The sequence below is a fragment of the Pan troglodytes genome, chromosome 20 (genome assembly GCF_028858775.2).
Source record: "Pan troglodytes isolate AG18354 chromosome 20, NHGRI_mPanTro3-v2.0_pri, whole genome shotgun sequence".
In the NCBI taxonomy this organism is placed as follows: Eukaryota; Metazoa; Chordata; class Mammalia; order Primates; family Hominidae; genus Pan; species Pan troglodytes.
Genome location: NC_072418.2, coordinates 67,989,582 through 68,015,980, shown reverse-complemented (window position 1 = coordinate 68,015,980; position 26,399 = coordinate 67,989,582). Strand labels below are relative to the sequence as shown.

At 39.3% G+C, this 26,399-nt stretch overlaps 1 protein-coding gene across 1 annotated transcript in view; it reads right to left on the bottom strand.

The window, feature by feature from the left end:
• Positions 1–13,318, bottom strand: part of LOC129137991 (MAM and LDL-receptor class A domain-containing protein 1-like) — a 53,133-nt gene extending 39,815 nt beyond the window's left edge. Inside the window, exon 1 of the mRNA XM_054672881.2 lies at positions 12,792–13,318. Coding sequence (XP_054528856.1) covers positions 12,792–12,806 — 15 coding nt within the window. The 5' untranslated portion in view covers positions 12,807–13,318. The remainder of the gene's footprint in view (positions 1–12,791) is intronic.
• Positions 13,319–26,399: the final 13,081 nt, after the last annotated feature.

The following is a 26,399-nucleotide window of genomic DNA, read 5'->3' as shown; positions in this document are numbered from 1 at the left end:
GTGCCTTTCGCCTTCCATCATGATTGGGAGACCTCCCCAGCCACGTGGAACTATGAGTCCACTAAACCTCTTTTTCTCTGTAAATTACCCAGTCTCGGGTATGTCTTTATCAGCAGTATGAAAACAGACAAATACATCATCCAACAGCTGCAGAATACAAATTATTCTCAACTGTACACCAAACATTCTCTAGGACCAATCATACATTATGACACATAATAAGTCTTAACAAACTTAAGAAGACAGATATCATATGAAGTATCTTTTCTGATTACAGTGATATAAAGCCAGAAATCAACAACAGGAAAGCCCTTGGAAATTTTATAAAAACATGGAAATTAAATAGCATGCACCCAAGAAATCAATAGGTCTCATTAAGACATTAATAGGAAAATTTCAAAAGTCACTGAGACAAGTAAGAATGAAAATCCAACATACCCAAACCTATGGAAAGTAGCAAAAGCAGTTCTAAGAGGGAAATTTATAGCAATAAAAGCCTACACCAAAAAAGAAGAAAGATTTTCAAATCACAAAGGAAAATTATACACTTCAAGTAACTAGAACATCAAAAACAAACTAAACCCAAAATTGGTAGAAGGAAGGAAATAATAAAGCTCACAGCAGATATAAATGAAACAGACACTAAAAAATATTTCAAAAGATAAATAAGACAAAGTGTAAAGGTAAAACTGACAAACTTTTAGCTAAACTAAGACAAAAAGAGAGAAAATTCAAATAAATAAAAGATGAAAAAGGAGACATTACAACTGATACACCACAGAAATATAAGGGATTGTAAGACATTACTCATAACTATATGCCAACAAATTTGATAATGTAGAATAAAATGAATAAATTTCTGCACACATACAACTACCAAGATTAAATTGTGAGGAAATATAACATCTGAACACATCAATAATGATATAAAACATCTTCCATCAAAACAACAACAACGACAACCAACACCCAGGACCTGATGTCTTCACTGCTGAATTCTACCAAACAGTTAAAGAATAACTACCAATTCTCCACAAACTTTTCCACAAAAGTAACGAGGAAGGAATACTTCCATACTCATCTTATGAGGCTCGCAATATCCTGATTCTAAAACCAGACAAAGACATGCACAAAATGAAAATATCAGGCCAATATTCCTGAAGAACATAGTTACAAAAATTCTCAACAAGATACAAGTGAACTGACTTCGACAGCACACTAAAAAGAGTATTCACTATAATCAAGTGGGATTCATCCCAGGGATGAAAGGATGGCTTAACATGCACAAATCAGTAAATATGATACACCACCACAATAGAAAGAAAAACAAAAACCATGTGATCATTTCAACAGATGCAAAAAGAACACTTGACAAAAGTCAACATTCCTTTATGATAAAAACTGTCAAGAAAGTAGGTATAGGAGTGTACCTCAACGCAGTAAAGGCCATATGTGACAAACCCACAGCTAACATCTTATTTATGGTGAGTAGTTAAATGCTTTTCCTCTATGATATGGAGGAAAACAAGGATGTCAACTTCTACCACTTCTATTTAGCATAGTACTGGAGGTCAGAGCCAGAGCAATTCGACAAAAGAAATAAATAAGAGGGATCCAAACTGGAAAGAAGGAAGTCAGATTGTTTCTTTTTGTAGAAAATGTGATCTCACATACATATGTATACATCTATATATATGATCATATAGATATATATGATCTCTCTCTCTTTAGGGTTCTTTCTATATATACTTATATAGAGTGAGAACCCTAAAGACTTGACCAAAAACTACTAGAAATAATAAATAAATTCAGTAAAGTTGTAGTATACAAAATCAACACCGAAAATTCAGTGGTGTTTCTATACACTAATAGTGAACTATCTGAAAAAGTCATCAAGAAAGGAATTCCATTTACAATAGCTACCAAGAAATCTGCAGATAAATGTAATCAAGGTCGTGAAAGATCTCTACAATGAAAACTATAACACAGTGATGGAAAAATTTATGATACACAAAAAATGGACATTATATACTCATGGAATGGAAGAACTGATACTATTGAAATGACCATACTAACAAAATGTCCTACAGATTCAATGCAATCCCTATCAAAATACCAATGAAATTCTTCAGAGAAATAGAAAAAAATACCCTAAAATTTGTATGAAACCAGAAAAGACCCCAAATAACCAAAGCAATCCTGTGCAAAAATAACAAAGCTGGAGGCACCACACTACCTGACTTCAAAATATACTACAAAGCCATAGTAAGCAAAACAGCATGGCACTGCCATAAAGCAAACACATAGACCAATGGAAGAGAATATACAGCTCAGAAATAAATTCTCATACCTAAAGTCAACTGATTTTCAAAAAAGGAGTCAAGAGCACACACAGGGGTAAAGACAGTCTCTTCATTAAATGGTACTGAGAAGATTGGATATCTAATGTGGGATAATGAAATTAGACCCCTATGTTTTACCTTATACAAAAATCAACTCAAATGCGATTAAAGACCTAAAGGTAAGATTGAAAACTATGAAAAACTACTAGAAGATAACATGTGGGAAATTCTCTATAACTTTGGGTTGTACAAGGATTTTTTAAATGAGACGTCAAAAGCACAGGCAACAAAAGCAAAAATAGATAAATGGGGTTTCATCAAACTAAAATGCTTTTGCACAGCAAAGGAAACTTAACAGAGTGAAAAAACAACTTACAGAATGGGATACAATATTTGCAAACTATACATCTGCTAAGGAGTTAATGCCCAGATTATATAAGAAACTTAAACAACTCAACAGCAAAAACATAAATAACTTATTTAAAAATGGGCAAAACTGGGAGGCTGAGGCAGGTGGATTGCCTGAGGTCAGGAGTTTGAGACCAGCCTGACCAATATGGTGAAATCATTTCTCTACTAAAAATATAAAAATTTAGCCAAACATGATGGCGTGTGCCTGTAACCCCAGCTACTCAGCAGGCTGAGGCAGGGGAATTGCTTGAACCAGGGAGATGGAGGTTGCCGTGAGCCCCGATTGCACCACTGCACTCCAGCTTGGGCAACAGAGCAAGACTCCTTCTCAAAAAAAAAAAAAAAGAAGGACAAAATAAACTAAAAGACATGCCACAAGAGAAAATATAGAAATAGTCAAGACGAATATATAATAAAATCATGTTCAACATCACTAACCATCAGGGAAATGCAAATCAAAACCACAATGACATACCAGTTCACCCATTAGAATGGGTATTACCAAAAAGGTAAAAGATAACAAGAGTTGGCAAGGAAGTGGAGAAAAGGGAACACTTACACACTGTTGATGGGATTGTAAACTAGTACAACCATTAAGCAAAACTTTATAGAAGTTCGCTAAAAAATAAAAAAAAAAAACAAAAAAAACCAATCATTCGATCACATAACCCAGCAATCCCACTACTGGGTATATATCCATAGGAAATGAAATCATTGTGTTTGAAAAATATCTGCACTCTTATGTTTACTGTAGCACTATTTCTAATAATCAGATATGGAATCAACCTATGTGTCTAAAAACAAACAAGTGAATTATATATATATATAATATATATATATTATAGGGTTAGGGTTAGGGTTAGGGTTAGTGGTGATGGGTGAGGAACAGAACATCATTTACATATATAAAGAACAGCATGCTGTTTTCTTCCTTGAAGAGGAGCTGACCCTCCTCCCTGCTTGGCCATCATGCTTAGCCATGGGCCTGAGCTTGGTTGATGGTAGGGAACAAAAAGAATATGGGCCATCTGATCACATGGCTCTGGCTTTGAGCCCCAGCTGTGCTACTTAGTAGCTGTGTGATCTTGGGAAGCCACTTCACTTCTCTGAGCTTCATTTTTCTCCCATGCAAGATGGAGATAACAATTCTCTTGTAACTCAACTCTATCTTTATCACTTAGTGAATCTTACCTAAATCCACATCTTCAATTTTTTTAATTTTTAATTAAGGTAAGATTTACATGCAGTAAAATGTATACGTTTTAGAGTGTAGTTCTGTGAGTTTTGACAAATGCATACGGTTGTGTAACCATATCACAATTGAGATACAGAGCAGCTCCATCACTCCCCAAAATTCACAACCCTCCCCACACCTCCTTGCAGTCAGCTACCCCCATCTCTGCCCCAGGCAACCTCAGATCTGATTTCATCACTAAGGATTAGTTTTGCCTAGAGTGTCGTATAAATTGCATCATACATATGTACTTTTTTACATCTGACTTCTTTCACTCATCATGTTGTTACATGGACCTGTAGTTTGTTTCTGTTGAAGAACAATATTCCATTGTATAGATGGACCACCATTTGTCATCTATTCACAATCCATGCACATTGGGTTGTTTCCGTTTGAGGGTTATAATGGCTACAGCCGCAATGAACATTATTTTGCAAATTTTTCAGTAGACAAATGATTTTATTTCTGTTGGGTAAATAGGAATGCAATGGCTGAGTTGTATCGTATGTATATATTGAAATTCTGTAGAAACTACCTGTTTTCCAAAGGAGTTGTACAATTTTCCATGTCCCCCATAATATATGAGGGTTTTGGTTGTTCTGCATCCTGGGAACATTTAGCATTGTCAGTCTTTTAAAATTTTAGTCATTCTAGTGTGAAATGGTATCTCATTGTGGTTTTAACTTGCATTTTTCTAATGGCTAATGATGTTGAGTACTTATGTGTTTATTGGTCATTTGGAAAATCTATTTTGTGAAGTGCCTGTTCAAGCCTTTTGTGTGTCTGCAATTTTTACTAGCGAGTTTATTTCTTCTTATTTAAACCTCACTCTGGGCTCCGGACAAATATATCAATGGAATTCTTCATACTGCTGCTTGTATGTTTCGAAAGGACCTCAGCTGAACATAAAGGTAAACTTACAATTTTCTCTCTCACTCTTCCCCCCTCCACTTTCAGACCTTGGCCTCCACCGCTGACACATTCTCTCATCATCCACACAGTGGCACAGACCAGAAACCTAGGCAGCTTTCCTGATACCTCTTCTCATCTGTTTCCCTACTCCCACCCAATCCATCGTGTTTCCTCCTGCCTATTTCTTGAACCCAATCAATTCCCCCAAATTCCTCCATCTCCACCATTGCCTAAGCCACCATGGTCTCTCACTTGCATTACTGCAATAGCCTCCTTTCTGTCTTTCTTCTTTCTTTCTTTTTTTTTTTTATTTTGGAAAGGAAGTCTCTGTCACCTAGGCTGGAGTGCAGTGGCGCAGTCTAGGCTCACTGCAACCTCAGCCTCCCAGGTTCAAGCAATTCTCCTGCCTCAGCCTCCCAAGCAGCTGGGATTATAGGTGCTCACCACCACAACCCGCTAATTTTTGTATTTTTAGTAGAGACGGGGTTTCACCGTGTTGGCCAGGCTGATCTCGAACTCCTGGCCTCAAGTAATCTGCCCACCTCAGCCTCCCAAAGTGCTGGGATTACAGGCGCGAGCCACCACACCCAGCCAATAGCTTCCTTTCTAACAAGTCTTGTTCCCTTCAGGCTGTACTCCATGTACCAATCAGTGTCAGGCCTTTCGAAAACACAGATGTGATTGTAAGAATCTCTTATCCAAATCCTTAATGGCAGCCCATAACTCTTAACATAATTATTTGTTCCTTAATGTGATCTGTAAGACGAGCCATGCCCCAGCCAGACAGTTGTCTTCGAGCCGTGGTTCTAGGCTCCTTGTGTCTCAGGGCCTTTGCACAGACTGACCTGTGTTTGCAACACTCCTTCTCTCATCTTCACCTCACTAACTCCTGCTCATTCTTCACATCGCAGTTCAAATTTCACTTCCTCTAAGAAGTCTGCCCTGTTCAGAGACAAGAATAGGAATGCTCTACACTTCTTTCATAGACTTATCTTATAATGATGTATTTCTGGGACTATTCAAAGTATGTTTCTCTCACTAGACTAATAAGCTCTGTGGGGAACGAATCTGTTTCGTTTGTGGTGCGTCCGGGTACCTAACACCAGGAGCAGCTACGTAACATGAGGCCCAGGGCAAAATGAAAATGCAGTGCTTCTGTTCAAAGAGCAGGAAAAAGTGTCATTGAAGGTGCTCAAACATACAGTGTTTTCCTTTCTTCTGTGTTCTCTCTCACTTGACTTGTCATGGTATTTTTATTTGCTATTTAATGTCATGCTAAGTTAAAAAACAAATTTAAGGCTGGGTGCAATGGCTCACGCATGTAGTCCCAGCACTTTGAGAGGCTGAGGTGGGCGGATCATGAGGTCAGGAGTTCGAGACAAGCCTGGACAACATAGTGAAACCCCATCTCTACTAAAAATACAAAAAATTAGCTGGGCATGGTGGCGGATGCCTGTAATCCCAGCTACTCGGGAGACTGAGGCAGGAGAATGGCTTGAATGTGGGAGGCAGAGGTTGCAGTGAGACAAGATTATGCCATTGCACTCCAGCCTGGGTGACAGAGCGAGACTCCATCTAAAAAAATAAGATAAAATAAAATAAAAAATAAATTTAAATTATCGTGACTTTTTAACATTTGTTTTTATATTGTAGGATGCAAGGTATAAATGAAAATATTAGCATTGACCTCATATGTAGAATCAACACAATTACACAGTTCACATTCCATAGCTCATCCATGTGTATGTATTTCATTCTTGCTAAAACAGTAGATACGCTGCACAAAACTAGCTCAGCTCTTTCTATCTCACTTCCTGACACCCACACACACCAGCAACACTCCCTACCTTGGGATCATGGACACTAAGGAAGGACTGAAAGGACAGGAGCTATAGGCTGCTCTCTCTTCCCCTTTCCTTGTTCCATACAAGTACTAACGAGGCCAGGCCCTGCTTAGCTTCTGAGACGAGATTGGGCACCCTCAGGGCACTGTGGCCATAGTATCCTGCCATTTCCTTTCATGTCATCTCAACACGGGAGTCGGTTAGCACAGGGAAGTAGCTCCAATAAGAGGATACAACAGAGCTCCTCAGTCATTTGTGTCTCTTCAAATGTCATTGCCTTCTTTCTGTGTACAAGCACATTCTGGTTTCAGTGGAAAGTGAGGCCTCTCCAGTTGGTTAGTGCCCCGCTCACTCAGTCACTGACTAACAACCCTGCCTCTACTCACAGCATGCTGAGTTTCCTGCACATCCCACAACATGGCTCCCCAGAGGCATGGAGAAGATTATGTGAATGGGGCGGCAGGGAATGGCGGCCACACACATCACATGTGGCTCCTCTGCTCCTGTGCATGCCCCCTTGTCCTACAGGACTTCGCTGACAAAACAGAAGTGTAGAGATATCGTTATTAATGTGACAGCAGAGTGTTAAACCGAATGTGGGGCACTTTCAAGTGCAGGACACTATGCAACTGACTTCGCAGGACTCAGAAAGTGGCCCTGCCTAGCACATGGCCACATAGCAGATGCTAATCAATGTGTTAAGTAAAGGAATGAAGGGTTGTCACCTGATAGAAGATAAACAGTTCTTCTGGTTTTGATACAAACTAAAGGCCTCTCTCCTCCATCACCTTGGAGATCCCACATAAATATCAGAGGGGCACCACTGCCTGTGATTGCCTATCTTTCTGGAGAGGAGAGAGACAGTTGCTCTAATACGTCAGAGCAAGAGTGAGAGGGAGGGTATGAGGGGAAGCTGACAAGGCTTATCTGTGAATTAATCACCGCACTTTGCATGTACTGCAGGTCACACCTTGTATCCTATGCTCTTAAGACATGGTCCAAGTGTGAACTAAGCTCATAGCTCACTGCCTTCATCCACCTCCATCGCCGCTCCAGAAGAGAGTTTGAGTTGCTACTTCATTAGCAGAAGGCTCTGGACCCATCCTGGAGGGGTCCAGGAGCAGAGAGAGCAGCTCAGTCAAGGTTAGAGCCACAGGTTGCTGGACCTTCTCAAATTCCTCATGTACTGCCTTGATTTTCATCACATGCAGAAAGATCTCTGAGAATCACAAAGCCCAAGAGCCAGGAGACCTGGGTTCAAAATCTGGCTTTGTGTGAGCCTGGGCAAGTGATATCTTCTCTCTGGGCCTCATTATCTGCTCCATTAAATAAGAAAAGGAACTAGTTAAGTGGCCTAAAAGCAATGTTTCCCAGGAGCTCTGATGTCTCAGGAATTGCACTGGTCGGGACAGGGGAGATTCTCCCCAGCTTCAGTCAGCAGTAATAATAATAACAGGAGGCTGGGTGCAGTGGCTCACGCCTGTAATCTCAGCACTTTGGGAAGCCAAGGGGGGTGGATCACAAGGTCAGGAGATCGAGACAATCCTGGCCAACATGGTGAAACCCTCTCTCTACTAAAAATACAAAAATTAGCTGGGCATGGTGGTGTGTGCCTGTAGTCCCAGCTACTTGGGAGGCTGAGGCAGGAGAATCACCTGAACCTGGGAGGTGGAGGTTGCATGAGCCAAGATTGCACCACTGCACTCCAGCCTGGCAACAGAGTGAGGCTCCGTCTCAAATAATAATAATAATAGGAAACATTTACAGAGTACCCACTGCCCCAGGTGCCATCATAAATGCTTCGCATTCACTCATGCAGTAGTCACAATATTCCTTTGACATGGGTTTCAACTTCTATGCCCATCATCAGATGAGAAACTGAAGTGCTGAATGTCTAAGTGACTACTCAAGGTCACACAGCTAGTAAATGACAAGGCAAGGATTCGAGCCTTTGTAGTCTGGCTCTAGGGTGTGTCTGCTTAACTACACTGTTCCCATTGTTTTACCTCCCTCCCTCCCACCAACCCATCCATTCACCCACCCATTCATCCAAACATCCACCCATACATCCATCCATCTGCCCACCCACCTATGCATCCATCTCAAGTTTCATGTAAGAGTTTATTTAATAAAGGAATTCTGAAGAATTATAAAAAATAAAAACTTGAAAACTACTCAAGATTGCTATTTAAACTGCAAAAGTCCTCAGGGGTGGGGTTCTATGACTCACATTGCACTTAGAATAAAGAGAAATTCTTTTTATACAATATAATTTCCTGCAGAATCCAGACACTTTCTACTTCTCCAGCCTCTTTTCAACTCCTCTCCTACTAGCTTCTGTATTTAAGCCACATTAGACCTTTCTTCAGTTCTTTATATAGACTTTGTTGCATCACACCTCAGAGATTCTGTGCATGTTCTTCCTCCTGCCTAGAAAGGATCGTCCCTCCACTTTCGCCAACTAATCCCTGTTCAACTTTTCATCTCAGCAGGAGGCCCATTCTCTTTGGCAATCCTCTGGTCTCCAGCCCATTTATTATATACTCACATGTCAACATGTGCTTCGTACAGCATGTAACACAATTGCACTTTTATATTTTAACAAATTATATTTCCCATATTGAACTGTAAGTCTCCTGAAAGGAGGAATTTTGTTCTTGCTCATCATCAACTTTTTCAACATCCAGTGCACCATTTAGAACTTAGATGTAGTCAATACAGGTTTGTGGAATGAAAGAGGATAAGAAAGAATTAATATTCCTTTAAATTAGGATGGCAAAGATCGTATATAGAAAATTGGCTAAGTTGTGGTCCATTCATATTTGCTCCCAATTAAGGAGCACAGCTATGAAAAGGAAGGCTTCAAATTAATAACCAAGAGATTTTTTAAAAAAGAAAACTGGCCAGGTACTGTGGCTTATGTCTGTAATATCAGCATGTTGGGAGGCCAAGGCAGGATTACTTGAGCCCAGAAATTCCAGACCAGCCTGAGAATTTGGCAAAACTCTGTCTCTACAAAAAATACAAAAATTAGCCAAGTTTGGTGGCATGTGCCTGTAGTACCAGCTACTTGGGAGGCTGAGGTGGAAGAATAGCTTGAGTCTGGGAGGTCAAGGCTGCAATGAGCTGTGATCGCACCACTGCACTCAAGCCTGGGTGGTACAGTAAGACCCTGTCTCAAAAAAAAAAAAAAAAAAAAAAGAAAAATCACTAAGCAAAATAAGACATGTGAAGGATCATGTCAAAGGTAAGAAAAATTAGGGGAACATTAAAAGCTTTCTTCCCAAGCCACTAAATCAACTTGACTAACAAAATTACCACTTGATTTAGCATTAGAAAATTACATTACATATCAAACATAAACCCATTAATCAAATACTAAAGAAATTTCTGAGTTAAATGGTATAATGTTAGCTTATGCCAGAGCTGACCTTGAAAGATTGTTCAAATATGGCTCAGTGTGATTGAAAGTTCTGTGTGAATACGTTTTTGGAAAGATCCAACAGCAACACCTTAGTGTATGTTTTTGAAATAAAATGTATCTGAGTAGCAGCAAAGTTATCCATTTCTTCTAGGTCCTCCAATTTGTTGGCATAAAATTGTTCATAATAATCCCTTATGACCATTTTTATTTCTGAGGTATCTATTGCAATGTCTCCACTTTCATTTCTGATTTTATTTATTTGAGTCTGCTTTTTTTAGTGAATCTAGCTAGGAGTTTGTAGATTTTATTTTTTCAAAGAACCAACTTTTGATTTTATTTATATTTTCTACAGTTTTACTATACTACATTTTATTTGCTTCTGTTCTGATCTTCATTATTTCCTTCCTTTTGCTCACTTTGGGTTTAGTTTGTTCTTTCTTTAGCTCCTTGAGGCATAGTGTTAGTCTACTTATTTAGATCTTTTTCCTTTTTTAATCTAGGCATTTATTGCTATAAACTTCTCTCTTAGAACTGACTTTGCTGCATACTGTAGGTTTTGATACATTGTGTTTCCATTGTCATTAATCTCAAAATATTTTTTAATTTCCCTCTTGATTTCTTCTTTGACCCATTAGTTCATCATAAGCATGTTGTTTAATTTCCACATATTTGTAAATTTTCCAAGATTCCTCCTGTTATTGATTTTTAGCTTCACACTACTGTGGTTGGAAACAATACTAGACATGATTTCAATCTTTTTGAATTTGTTAAGGTTTATTTTGTGGCCTAACATATGGTCTATCCTGGAGAATGTTCTATGTATGCTAGAGAAGAATGTATATTCTGCTGTTGTTGGATGTATGTAGGTCTGATAGGTCCATTTGGTCTGAAGTATAGTTCAAATTTATTGTTGTCTTGTTAATTTTTTGTCTGGTTGATCTCTCCATTGTTGCAAGTGGAGTACTGAAGTCCCCTATTAGTGTTATATTGCTGTATATTTCTTCCTTCATGTCCACTAATATTTGCTTTACATATTTAAGTGCTTCAATTTTGGATGCATGTATGTTTACAATTGTTATGTCCTCTTGATAAGATGACCTCTTTATCATTAAATCATGACCTTCTTTGTCTCTTGGAACAGCTTTTTACTGGAAGTCTGTTTTATCTGATATAAGTATAGGCATCCCTGCTCTCTTTTGGTAACTGTCTGTTTTCATGGAATATCTCCTTCTATCCCTTTACTTTCAATATATGCCTATTCTTAAAGTTTAAAAATGGGTCTCTTGTAGGCAGCAACTAGTTGGATCTTGTTGTTGATCCACTCAGCCATTCTATATCTTTTGATTGGACAGTTTAGCCCATGTACCAGCAAGGTTATTATTGATAGTAAAAGACTTACTCCTGCCATTTTGCTAATTGTTTTCTGGTTACTTTGTAGATAATTTGTTCTCTTCTTCCTCTATTGTTGTCTACCTTTGTGGTTTGGTGGTTTAGTTTTCTGCTTTGTGGTTACAATATTGTTTTTTAAATATTCAACATGAATACACTTTCTTGTTTGGATAACGTGTAAAACGTCTACAAGGAGGGATAGATAATAAGTTTTCCCTTCAGAATGCACTGCTTTGCCTGGGATGAGGAATAATTTATAATGGTAACTGTTGCTGGTTAAAATTTGGCTCCTACCCACATTCATGCAAACTCAGCGTTCTAGATTAAAAGAGATTTAAGAGACTTGCCAAGCAAATGCATGGCATCCTTAGATGTATCCTGATTTGAATAAAACAGCTATAAATAATAATATTTTGGGGATTATTGAAAAATTTGACTATAGATTAGTTTTCAGGTGATATTGGAGAATTAATGTTATTATTGTTAGGTATGTTAGCACGGTCATGCAGCAATGTGTCTTTCTTTTTAAGAGATGCATACAAAAATATTTGGGTGTGAAATGTTCTTGTGCTATAATTTGCTTTAAAATTCTTCAGAAAAAAAGATAAGCAAAATAGAAAAACAAGATAATGGGTACATGTTATCTATTTCTTATTCTCCCTATTTTTTTGTGTGTTTAATTTTTAAAAGAAATTTACTCCATACATATATCCCACCCCCTCCACTAAGGACCCCCAAACTATAAATTGCTGTGAATATAAGAAAAAGTGAAACAATTCTATGATTGTGAGAGAAAGTCAACACTGTAGGAAAAAGAGAGCCCAGGATTTGGGCTAAAAATCATTAATCTGACCCTGATCAACCCTGTGGCCTTCAGCAGTAACTCAGCCTCTCAGGCCTTTGATTTGTTCATGTGTAAAATGAGGGTCATTGTCATTTAGACAACGACCTTCAGGGTATGTTTTAATGTTAAAATTCAGAGTCCTTCCATATCAGATAAGCATCAACTATTCAATAGTTTATGCTGAAGAGTACAGGGGACCAAGAGACCACCCAAATGGGTTCATGAGCCCTTCATGCCACTTCTTTGTTGGGTCACTTTGGGCACCTCACTAAGTTTTTCTGAGCTAGGTCCTCTGCACCTTGCTTGTCTATCATCAAAGGGTCACTGTGAGACTATAATAATATAAGAGGAAAGAAATCGTGATTATTAAGGCATATGCTGAACCACATACCTCCATTGGCAACATTAAACTTCACTCCAAACTCTCCCCCTGGTCCTCCAGGGCAGTGGCTGGCTGTTAGAATGATTCCACCAGCTGCCTTGATCTTCCTGATAATGCAGGAGACCGCAGGTGTAGACAAGATGCCATTCTGTCCAATAATCAGTCGTCCAATCTAAACCATCCAAAAAAAAAAAAATCAATCCAGTTGCTTGGGATTAAAGGCATTTCAACAGGAAAGTGCCCCAGGCTCTGTTAACATACAGCCAATCACTTGATAAAAGAAACAGAGTAGGCTTTAGATTAGGGGAGGCAGGGTAGGGGGAGCACTGACATTGTCTCTCCTATCTAATGTCTCTAAGACCATTTGGTGCACCTGCATCTAGTAGTCAATTATTAACCTGTAAATAGGATATGCCTCACTGATCTTCAGTCGTTTGAAACATCTGCTTCTGATAATCGAGGGGTTAGCTTGAATCACACAAGAAGTTCTTAGTTTGCTACTGACTCAGAAACTATGCATATAAACATGCTAGAGATTACAAGAAAAAAGAAATGGAGTGCTTCTCTGCTTCTTCTGCTTCCTGTAACTTAGAACAAGCTCAGAGAGCAAGGGGACTGATTTACTACAACCTCATCATCTGTAGGCATATTTTAACTGTAATCTTCAGGAATGACTTTTCTCCTGAAAGTAGGAATTCTCTTTCTGCTGTTAAGTGACAGCATGTGCTGGAGACATTGGAGAAATTACCCAGTCATGCTAAGCAGAGATCTGGAGGTCATCCATGGATGCAGCCAGATTCTTTCTAGAGCTACAAAACTGACTTTCTAAAAAGTCAGCAACACAGGGCTGAAGAACATTTATTGCTACACCTTGTTTTAAAATTGGATTCAATATCATCCAATCTAGTAGTTCTCAATATTTCTACAAAATAGAATCACTTATGAAGCTTTTCAAAATCCTAGTACTCAAACTGCATTCTAGACTGATGATATTGCAATCTCTGGGGTTGAGAGCCCAGCATTAGTAGTTTTAAAGCTCCACAGATGATCCCAATGTTCAGCCAAGCTCGGTAATAAAGCCCCCTTGTTACTCAAAGGGCTGGCAGCATGGGCATCACCTGCAAGCTTGATAGAAATGCAGAACCTCAGCTGGGCATGGTGGCTCCACCTAAAATCCCAGCACTTTGGGAGGCTGAGGTGGGCAGATCACTTGAGCTCCAGAGTTCGAGACCAGCCTGGCCAATGTGGTGAAACCCTATTTCTACTAAAAATACAAAAATTAGCTGAGCATGGTGGTGCACCCCTGTAGTCCCAGCTACTCCGGAGGCTGAGGTGGGAGAATTGCTTGAACCTGGGAGGCAGAGGGTGCAGTGAGCTAAGATGGCATCACAGCACTCCAGCCTTGGCTACAGAGTGAGACTCTGTCTGAAGGAAGGAAGGAAGGAAGGAAGGAAGGAAGGAAGGAAAGGAAGGAAGGAAGGAAGGAAAGAAAGAAAGGAAGGAAGGAAGGAAAGAAAGAAAGAAAGGGAAAGAAAGAAAGAGAAAGAAAAAGAAAGAGAAAGAAAGAAAGAGAAAGAAAAAAGAAAGAGAAAGAAAGAAATAGAAAGAAAAAGAAAGAAAGAGAAAGAAAGAAATGCAGAACCTCAAGGCCCACCCAAGGCCTACCGAATAAGAACCTGTATTTTAATAAGATCCTCTCCTCTCTTCCCAGATAATTCATTTGATAAGTACTGATATAACCAACAAGCCAAAACAAACCTTAACATACAGTTCAACAACAAAGTTGCCCTGGCACCATCATTGCTAGAGGTCAGTCACTGACCAAATATAACAATCAGCGAGATCAGGGGAAAAAAAATTACAGAAGATATCAAAACACACACACACACACACACACACACACACACACACACACACACACACACAGAGAGAGAGAGAGAGAGAGAGCTCAAAAGCAAAGTGGCCTTGGGATGATTTAGTATGGAAATCCACAAGATCCCCAGGCTACATATTTTCAAGTAGAGGAGACAGATTATAAACAAATAAGCAATAATAATAATAGTTACTAGTGAGGTACATATTAGGAAGGAATTAGACTGCTGTTATAAAGGACGTCAATTTTAATAATAATATAATAATAATAGCTAAGGGAGCTTAGATTTTATTCTAAGTACAACCAGAATCCATTGAAAGGTTTTAAACAGTGGAAGTGACCTGATTGCATTTTTAAACATCATGGGCTGAGCAGCCCAAATGGTCCTATTAAAAAGTAAGTCACATCAAGTCACTAAAACATTCCAATAGCTTTCCTTGTCCCCCACCAACCCAAAACAAAGCCAAAGTCTTCATTGTAGTCTACAAGGCCCTACATAATCTGACCTCCATCATGTACCATTCTCCATCGCCCTCCCGCCCTCCTTCTTCTGTTCCAGCCACAACGGAACAGAACAGCTATTCCTCAAACATACCAAACATGATCCTGCCTCAGGGCCCTTGCATTTTCTTTTTCCTCTGCTTACAATACTTGCCCAGATATTAACATACCTGCCTTCTACTGTCTTCTGGGTTTCTGTTTCAGTGTAAGCTAATCAGAGATAGCATCCTTGACAGCCCTATATAATACTATAGCCAGAAGTCCCTAACTTTTCTATTGTTTCCTATTTCCTTCACCCTGCTATAATTTTCTGGATAACATATGTTGCCTTTAACATTTTCCATATTATTTATTTTCCCACTGTATGTAAAGCCCAAGGACCTTTCACTGCTATATCCCAAGTACCTAAAATAAATCTGGCATGTGGTAAGTGTACAATAAATATTTGTTGAATTAATGAATGGAGAATAATGAATGCATGATGAATGGCTTCTCTGGGAGAAATACCTTGAAGGGGGGCAAGAGCAGAAAGAGGAATATCAGATGGGAGACTCTTCAAGTCGAGTGTTGATAGAGTCTTGGACTAGGCTAGAGCCAACAGAAATGAAAATTAGTCGTTTGGTTTGAGATACATTTTTGGAAGGAGGATGAACAGAATATGCAGGTGGACTGGAATATGGAAGAGAGGGGCTGTGGTAAATAGCCTCCAAAATGGCCCCAATAGTCCTTGCCTTTTGGCATTTTTGCCTTTTTGTGGTCCCCTCCCACACTGAACGATGCAGATCTGGGTAATCAGTATATATTGCAGAAGTGATTGTGTGTGACTTCCATGGTGAGGCCGTAAATGGCATGGACACTTCTGCCCTGCTCTCTTGGACAGCTTATTTTGGGAGAGGCCAGCCGCCATGTCATGAAGACACTCAAGAAGCTCTGTGAAGAGGAAGCAAGGCCTGCCAACAACAGTCAGCACCAGCTTTCCAGCCAAGGGATTGAGCCATCTCACAGTGGATCCTCCAGCCCCCACCAAGCCTTCATATGACCAAACCAATACCAACATGTAACTGTGACCTCATGTGAGTCCCCAAGCCAGAATATCCATCTCCTGTCTCAGAAATGATGAGAAATAATAAATATATGTGCTCACACATATTACCATCTAATTTTCTACATTATATGTTTATTTCCCCACTGTATATAAGATTCAAGGACTGTTTTTTTTTTCACTGCTATATTCCAAGAACCTAGAACAAATCTGGCATATGGTAAGTATACAATAAATATCTGTTGAATTAATTAATGGGAAAAAATAAATGAATGATGAATGGCTGCTCTGGAAAAAAATACCTTGAAGAGTGGCAGGAGTGGAAAGAGGAGGATCAGATGGGAGGCTAACAGCCAGCACCACCTTGCCAGCCAAGTGACTGAGCCATCTTGCAGTGGATCCTCCAGCCCCCATCAAGCCCCAATTAAGCCACTAAGTTTCATGGTAATTTCTTACACTGCAATAAATAACTAATACTGGACCAGTGAGAAAAGGAGTCAAGAATAATCTCAGCTTTCTACCTTTAATAACTTAATGGATAGTGGTGCTATTAATCAAGTCAGCAAAGAGAAAGGACAATAATTACACCTATAGTATTACCCAAAGTCATGATAAATTATTTTCCATATGCTCTTGCTAAAATTTAAGTAGTCATTCAACTCATTTTATTGAGTATCTACCATGAAACCGGCAATATGGAAGAACCTTCTGATATAGAACTGAATATAATTTAGTCACTGCCCTCAAGTAATAAGTCTGGAGAATCAAGAATCTGAAAAATGTTTGTAGCTTTTGTTCAAAATTTTCTCTCAGCCATTTAAAGGGAAAATTATGAAGATTGTATAGTGGTGAGAGACTGGGATAGCAGTCCACAAAAACTTAGGAAGCCCTTCCATAGCACAGAGTCAATGCTGAGGAACAGCTGCCCATCCAGGGGCTACATTTTCCAACCCACCCTTGCATCTAGGTGTGGCCACATGGTGCATTTGGACAATGGGTGATAAACTAGTATGAGAATAAGAACAGAAGTAATGTGTGTTTCTTCTAGGCTGAGGATATCAGAAAACAGACATATCATCTCTACACTGCTTATTTCTCTTTCTACAGATTCAGTACAGGTAATCATGTGGCTCTAGGCAATGCCAGAGTCACAAGAGGGAAGGAAACTGAGTCCCCATCCCATTTGGTAGACAAGAGTCTTTGCCCACCAGGGACATCCTCATTGGACTATTGTGTGAGTGAGAAATAACATTCTATTGTTTTTAAGGCAATAAAAATTGCCTACATTTCAGGTTTATTTATTACAACCACCCACATTTTCTTAAGCAGTAGCAAAAGAAACATAAACAATAGTTTAATGCCAAATCAAAAATGTCAAATGCAAAATTATTTTATGCTATTACAGTATAAAATTATGTCCACTTTGGGGCAAGGACTTAGAAAAATGCAGAAATAAACATGTAAAGTTATTAAGTAGGAACGATTATAGATACATTTTTATCTTATTACATTTCAGTTATTTTTGAAAAGGTAATATACATTCTGTTTAAGAAGGTTAAAGTGAGTAATTACACTTGAATAAAGTTTCAACCTGAAATACTTTAGTTATAATTGGAGAATTAACAGAAGATTAAATTCTAGATATCTGGAAATTTTACCTATGTGAGATCTGCTCATTAACCCATCAATACCAGAGAGAAGAGATATTGCTGGACATGGTCCTATCATCTGAGGGATAAGTACTGGAGGAGATGTGAAAGAGAGGGTGATGGGGCTTCTGAGGTAAGACATGGAAAATCGTGAAGATATTTGCGTCCCTTATGGACACTCACCAAATGGTGACCTAGGCAGAGGAGGATTTTAACAACAGGATGACCAGTTCTGTGGATGTCAATGAGTGGCTTTCCCCCAGCCATTCCTGTCATTGTCCAATGGGCTCATGAGCCAAGTGGCTGTTATGGTTTAGATGTTTGTCTCCTCCAAATCTCATATTGAAATGTAATCCTCAGTGTTAGCGGTGGGGCCCAGTGAGAGATGTTTGGATCATGGGGACGAGTCCCTCATGAATGGTTTAGCACCATGCCCTTGATGATAAATGTGTTCTCGCTCTGCGTTTACATGAGATCTGCTTGTTTAAAAGTATGTGGCACCTTCTCTTTTGTTCTCTTGCTCCCACTCTTGCTGTGTGATATGCCTGCTCCCACTTTGTCATCCGCCATGTGTAAAAGCTCCTGAGGCCTCACCAGAAGCCAAGGAGATGCGGGCACCAGGCTTGTACAGCCTTCAGAACCATGAGCTAAGGAAACTTCTTTTCTTTGTAAATTACCCAGCCTCAGGTATTTCTTTATAGCAATGCAAGAATGCTGTAATACCATGGCCGTGATGGCAGGGATGAAGGCTATGCATGGGCTCAACAAAATGGACATTCCCTCACCAAGGCTGACCTGGCTATGGCCACTGCAGAGTACCTACTCGACCAGCAGCAGGGACCAACACTGAGTCTCCTTATGGTACCATTCCCCAAATGATCAGCCAGCTACCTGGTGGTAGATTGGTTAATTTGGGCCACTTCCATCACGGAAGATGCAGCACTTTGTACTTACTAGAATAGACACAAAGAAGAGGAGATATGAAGACAGATGCAAAGATTGGAGTGATGCAGCCACACCCGGGAAGCCAAGGAATGTATTCTGCTGCCAGAAGCTGGAAGAGGCAGGGAGCAGATTCTCCCTAGAGCATCTACAGAGTGTGGCCATGCCGATACCTTGATTTTGACTTCTGGCCTCCAGAACTGTGAGAGAATAAATTTCTGTGATTTTAAACCACCAAATATGTGGTAATTTGTTATGGGAGTCCTAGGAAATGAATACAAAGTTTGTAATCTAATACGAAGTTTGTATTAGCTTCACAAGGCTGCTATAACAAATTGCCATAAACTTGGTGGCTAAAAGCAATTAAAATTTATTCCCTAACAGTTCTGGAGGCCAGAATTTCAAAATCAAGGTGTCACTGGGGGTGTGCCTCATCGAAAGGCTCTAGGGGAGGATCCTCCCTTGCTTCTTCCAGTTTCTGCTGCCTCCACATATTTCCGAGCTTGTGTTCACATCACTCCAATCTCTGCCTCTGTTTTCACGTCACTTTCTTCTCTGCGTGTCTATGTCTTCTCTTCTGTTCACCCTCTCTCTACCAATTAGACCAGGATAAATGCCATCAGAAAAGGTATGGCTTTCAAGATCTAGTCATTGATAAAAAGAAATATAACTTTTGGAAGCCCTTTTGTATAAAGAAAAAGCACTCAACTTGAAGTTAAAAGGCATAGGTATGAGTCTTGACTCTACCCCCTGACGTAGGATCAATCATTTAACTTCTCTGAGGCTCTGCGTCTTTATTTGAAAAGCCAAGGAAGAAGAGTGTTGTTAAAATCCACCGAAGATCAGATTCTATAAACAAAAACCCTTTGTTAAATTAACCATGACACAAATTATTCTATTGTCTTCCCCGAATCCCACAACCCCCTCCAACATTTAAAATTCATCTTTAGATAGCAGATTATCCCTTAAAGTACCATTTTACTCTCTGAAAAAGTCCTAGAAATACTACCCTCTGTCAATGCAGCAGACCGCTACCTTGCAAGGAAAAGATGGTCTACTTACATAATTATCCTTAGTTATGTTTACAGCATTGAAGCAGGCAATATCTGACTTTCATTCCTGAGTGAAATCCAGACCACAGCCCAGGGAGGACCAAGCCATGGCATTCTGTTGCTCCCCGCTGAACATCCCACACCATAGGGTCTGGCTTTGGCTGGAAGAAGGGCAACCTCACCCAGTCCTCCAGAAGGTGCACACACCCAAGCGGATGCTACTGCCATTAAGAGGCATTTCCTTCAACTCCCACGTGGAAAAGGGGGCAAAGTGGACCCTAGTCCACTGACACTCACACACACGTACAGATCCCAGGGTTCACACAGATACAGATCCCAGGGTCCACATCTATCACATATATGAACATTATCACACAGACCCCTGCAGACACATCTGTGAGGCATATGCATTCCCAAACACACAGACAGACTCATGATAAATTTGTTCCTACCCAGCTGTGACTTCTAAATGCTTGGGGAAACCAAGACATAGTAGAAAGGGGTGTGCAATTATCATTTCCCATGATGCCGTTACTTAAGAACTCTTTGTGTCCGTCCTTCTAATGGCACCAATGCCTCCCATCAAGCCTTAAACCTCACCTAAATTATGTCATTGGGCTTTTTCATCCATAAATGAGCATACCAGGTGCCAAGGGAATCAATATGCCCTTTCACATGCCTTAGACCAGTGTCCAAAGAAAGATAAAATGTTATTCTATAAAAGCTTTCTCCCAGCATTTCTATTCCTTTACATTTTCTGCCATATACAACTATGGTTTTTTAATGATCTTATTTCTGACAGCTGTTTTTCTTCAAAACATCAACAGCTTCTTTCCTAAATTAGTTTTAGTATGAGTTCCATTTCTAATTAGCTCAAATTAAAGTCCTAGAGAGCAGCGAGGTAATATTTAAACCCTCAGGCTAAAATTTCGGAGTAGGTGCAGAATGTTGACTATAAATGAGTTTTTCCTGTGACATAACACGCATGAAAGCAGGATTTCTTTCATGTGTGAAATGTCTTAAATCAGACTTACCCTTTGTGATTCTCTTTTAGCTTTAAATGTCATTTAAGAAAAAAAAAGAAAAGAAAATTAAGCATGGCATTCCCCAATATCCTCTGCTCACTGTGTTATAATCCCTATCACTCCCCAAGTGAATTGGAGAGAGTGAAGACACAATGAACAGAAACTTCCCTGATGCTTCACAGAGGAAGTGTTCTCCAGGACCACACAGCCTCCACCATGTCCATCTACGAAGGGCTGTGGCAAGCCATATACACAAAGATGCCTGTTTCCTGTCTTCTCGGTTAAAAACAAAAACAAAACACTGGAAGGAACCCCAAATCCAAGCTGCCGTGGGTTGCAGAGTGCCAGCCGTGAAGTAGTGTTGTCCATGGGTAAACAGGAGATGGATAAGGGCAATTTCAAGAAATAACAAACTCGAGGCATGAATGTGGTTATCCAAACATCAAGGGACTCCTTCATTTGCATTTGGATAATTGTGCAGTTATATGATTTGTTACATGGAGACCAGATGGAAGTAAGAGAGCTCATCCTCAACTTCCTGTACCTCTGGAAGTCTTTACACACATGCTGGAGAGATAGATGAGAGTTCATTAGCATCAAACCACCATGGATTTCATAATCAATTCCTAATATCTGAATAAGTGCAGAAAAGTCACAGGCATCTAGAAGTGTGGCCCAAGTCCTGTTCTTCAATCGGCCCACCCATTTCTCAAGATTTCATTGAGAAGATCAAGAAATCTAATCTTCCTTGGATGCAAAATGGAGGTGGTGAAAATTGGAAGTACGTCCTTCCTGGTAATGAGGCAATTTCAGTACATAGGAAGTACTCTGAAATCTTTAAGGTATACAGTCTGACTCACTAGAACAAGAAAGGGCCCCACTTGTTGCCATTTTATGAGGTGACCACCCCAGCTGGATAAGAACTACAAGTGTCCATTGGGTCTACCTGGGTGTGGGTCAAGAAAGCAGAGTTGAGTGCCCTGAGGTAAGCTGAGATTTTGGTTTTCAATGGGAAAGAATGTAAGAATTGACTTTGCCACCTACTGCCTGGGTGACTTTGCACAAGATCCCAAATCCCTATGTATCTCGATTTTGTTATCTAAAAGATCACATGATGGAGGATGTAAGCAAGTAACACAGCCAAGACCCAGTTTACAGTGTCTAGTACCTAACAGACTCTTGACACGTTTCACTTGCCCTTGAGTCAATCTTTCCATGTCACTGAATATTCTTCCACAACACGATTTTAATGGATATAGTCGTCCATTGTTTAAATGTACCATTATTGACCAATGTAAAAATGTTCTTTTACCTCAAATTTTTATATGTAAAACAAAAACATGTTTGAGGACTAAACCCACACTGTAGTATAAATTAAACTGGATGTAGGCCAGGCACGGTGAGTCACACCTATAGTCCCAGCACTTTGGGAAACCAAGACAGGAGGATGGCTTGAAGCCAGGAGCTCAAGAGCAGCCTGGGCAATACAGCAAGACCTCATCTCTACAAAAAAATAAGAAAAATTAGCTGGCCATGGTGGCGTGCACCTGTAGTCCCAGCTTCTTGGGAGGCTGAGGTGGGAGGATCCACGCAGCCCAGGAGTTTAAGGCTGCAGTGAGCTTGGATAACGACTGCACTCCAGCCTGGATGACAGAACAAGAACCTGTTTCAAAAAGAAAAAAGAAAAAAAAAACCTAAAAACTAAAAACTGGATGTAGTTTGCTAATAACTAAACAGCAAATTAATTGTAACATGCTTACATATCAACGATGTATTTCTTCTTTGATCATAAACCTGCTCACTAAGAAGCTGCTGAAGTCCATGGTAATGACAGGTACATGTCTGCATCCTTGTCCTGACCTGCATCTTCTTTGATTGTCCCCATCTGTGTCTCCGACTGGCACTGCCGAACCGGCTTGCTACCTGATCAATGTTGTACTGAACCGGACTGCTAACTGATCAATGTTGTTGAGCTCACTGCACAAAGCTGTTCTTACAAGGTAGATTTCTGCCTGGAATAGTCATACTTACACTGTTTATATTCCTTACTCCTGACCCATCCAACGCAGCACAAGTTCTATTTATTGCCATAGAAACATAGGTCATTTGGAAACACCTCCTTCATTTCTATGGAATGTTCAAACATTTCTGACATTTTGGACTCTGTTCTAGCCTCTTGTTAAATATATCCAGAAAAGAGACAAAGCTTTATGGGGGGGGCTATATGCACACATATGCTATAGAATAAGCAATCTAAATGCTTAGAAATACTTTCCATCTGGCACCGCACCTTAATAGGTAGACAGAAATTAAGTATGTGTATATCTATCTGTATAGATATGTATAAATATATATCCCCAAAACAAAAACTCATTCTCTTACTTATACATAGGTAGAATATAGGTGAATATACATATACATTTATAGGTAGAACAAAAAAACCCCTCAGCCTCTTTAGGGCCATGTGTTTTCTCTGAGTAATTGTCACAATTAATTAAAATACATGTGTATGCCTTTTTAGATAACTTCCATCAGACCAGTTTCTGTCTGGTTGGAAAATAATAACTGCCTATTTGCTAAGTGCCCCTGCCCCCATACTATGTTCCAGTGAACTAAAGACCTCTGGTAATCATAGATTTACAACTCAGCAAGATTAAACAATTTATTGTTATTTATGACACCCAAGCTGGATCTTCTGTATTATATTCCACATTAGCATCTATCACTTTACATTTGGGAGATCCTGTCCAAAAAATGATTATGCCTCCTAACCAAACATTCAGCAGGGCTGCAGGAGCAGGCCCCCTGAACAAACATCCTGCCAAAGTACTTTAAAGCACCGTGAGCTCCCACAGCTGTGCATTTTCAGATGACTCAGCAGATTAGCGTGGAGTCTCTTAGCCTCTGCTTGGTCTGTTCCTTTCAGTGATCTCTCACATGGCCCAGTCCATTCGGTTTGAAAATCCTCATGAAATGAGCAGATTATGATCTGGCTTCAGTAGAGGGCCATGGGGTGGGCATGGAGGGGAGAGGGTTTGCTCTTAACACACCCTGAGCCTCAGAAAGGTTTCAGATGGAAAAGCATGGCACTGACTCAGCTCATGCTTAACAGGAAATAATGCACAGACCACACCAAAAAAGCCCTTTATGTTGTGTGAAAGTCTATGCCGGAGCAGCTGCTGCCACCTCATGTACTGTGATACAGTGTGCATGTGTGTGTTTGTGTGTGCATGAGTGTGAGTATGCACACAAATGTGTGCTGGGAGGGGGAGGAGATCACACCTTCCACAGTCGCCACCTCAGCCTTAGCTAGCAGCATGGAGAAATGCCAAAAGTCAAGAGGAAGCTGCACCAAAGCAACTGTGATCACCACATCAGCAGGCGCTTTCTGGTTAGTAAAGCTACTGGGACTGAAAAACACACACGATCTCGTCCTTCTTTTATTTTAATCAGAGCAAAATATTTTTATAATAATTGTGTTATATGAATAAATAATTCATAACGCTGTAACCCATTATCACATTCAATCCTCCCAACAACCCTAGAAGATATGTAGACAAGTATTATTACTTTCCCTATTTTTATAAATGAGGAAATAAACCCCAGGAGGCTAGGCGACTTCCCCACGGTCATAGAAGTTGCAAACAGTAGTATCATGATTCAAATCCAAAACTTCTCCTTTTGTCTTTATCATTTTAATTTTGAAGGTAATGCATATGCATGTATGATCTTTTAAATCCAGAGATGTATATGGAATAGATAGGAAAAGGGACTCTCCTTCCCCATTATACACCCCCTCCACCCAAGCTATATACACTGTTGACTAGAGTATGTCCTTTCAATCCTATTTTCTATGCCTACATTATATACAGAAAAGCAGGATTACGTTACACACAATATTCCAGTCATTGCTGTTTTTCACCAACAAGCTATCATTCACATCTTTTTCATACTACATATAGATTTATATCCTTTATTTTAGTGGTGTATATAGTGCAGTTGTGTCATAAATTATGTACCTGTTCTCTGTTGAACATATAGATTTTTTCTGAGTTTTTCCTTAGCAAAATGCTGCAGTGAGTACCCTTGTACACAGATGTTTGTACATTTGTTCTAGAAAAATCTACAGTAAAGATTCTTAGATTAAGAGATTCCCAGGTTATTAGAAAACTACTCTATTAATTTAGATATATAATTCCAAATTGCCTGACCAAAAAGTTATGTCAATTTAACTTCTATGAACAGTATACAAACATGACAATTTTCCATCACCTACACCAACTCTGGGTAATTTCATCTTTTTTACAAGTTGATGGGTTGTTTTAATTTATATTTCTCTGGTTATTAATAAGGTTGGCCACCTGTTCATGTCTTATTATTGATGATATTTGTATTGAATTGTTTGAATTTTCTTGATTTCAAAAAACTTTTTACATGTCATAGATATTAAATATTTGTTGTAAAACTCTCCTTCCAGTATTTTGTATGTGTTTGGTCAAGTAGAATAAACTCTCGTCCTCTGATTTCAGATTCCTTTCTCTTTTCATTAGAAATCCCTAAATGTAAAACTACATATTGATAGCTAAAAACCAGGATGTTTACTAGAGAAAAAGAATACAAAGGCAATAATTAAATATTATATTTATACAAAATACCTACTAGTACAAACTTAAAAAGAGAAAGTAAAAGTCAAATGCTTCTACGACTTCAGACTAAGAAAAAGAACTTTTGAGGTTGAATGTTCCTGAAATTTCTCTTTTCATACAACTACGGACATGACTTCAAAAGTTGATGTGACTAAAAATGTAAGATATGAAAGATATTTGAAGACTCAGAGAAGGTGGATTTTCATTTTAACAAGTCACATATATATTCTAGATATCCTCTTATTCGTAACTAAGAGAGTCAAATCAGATGAAAGAATCTAAAAATTTCCCTTTGACTGTGTTAAGTAGAAGTAGTAGAGGCATATTGGCCAAATCTTGAGTGTTTGCAAATTGACTCTTAAGGCTATAGGCTGGCACAGGTCATTGAAGCCCTAGCTTTTTATCTTTAATTTTAAAATCCCCAAACAATTTATACTAATTTTTCTTGTCCATTATTTCCAAATAATCTTGTTTAAATGTTATTACAGTGCCTGCTCATGTTACTGTTGTCTAACAGAAGGGTATCCGGGGCCTTAAAACTGAGAGGGTTAGGATTAATGATTCCAATACCTATGCTTGGACATCTCCAAAAGTGGGTTCCAACTTCTTGTCCTCAAGTCTGTATAGAAACTAGCAAACTTCCAGAGTTCACAAAAGGCTCAAAGAGAACAGATGTTATAGAAAATTCTTAGAGCAAGTTTCACGCATAATGTTGCTGTTGTGTGTCTGCCTTTTCAATAAACATCACTATGCTTTATCACAAGATTTAATAAAGCAGCTTAGTTAAAAATGCCATCTGGGTCTCTGGACACATTAAACAAAGCTTAAAATAACCACCCCAGCAACTGGGAGGACCCAGCTGTTCTCATAATCTGTCCCACTCCTTT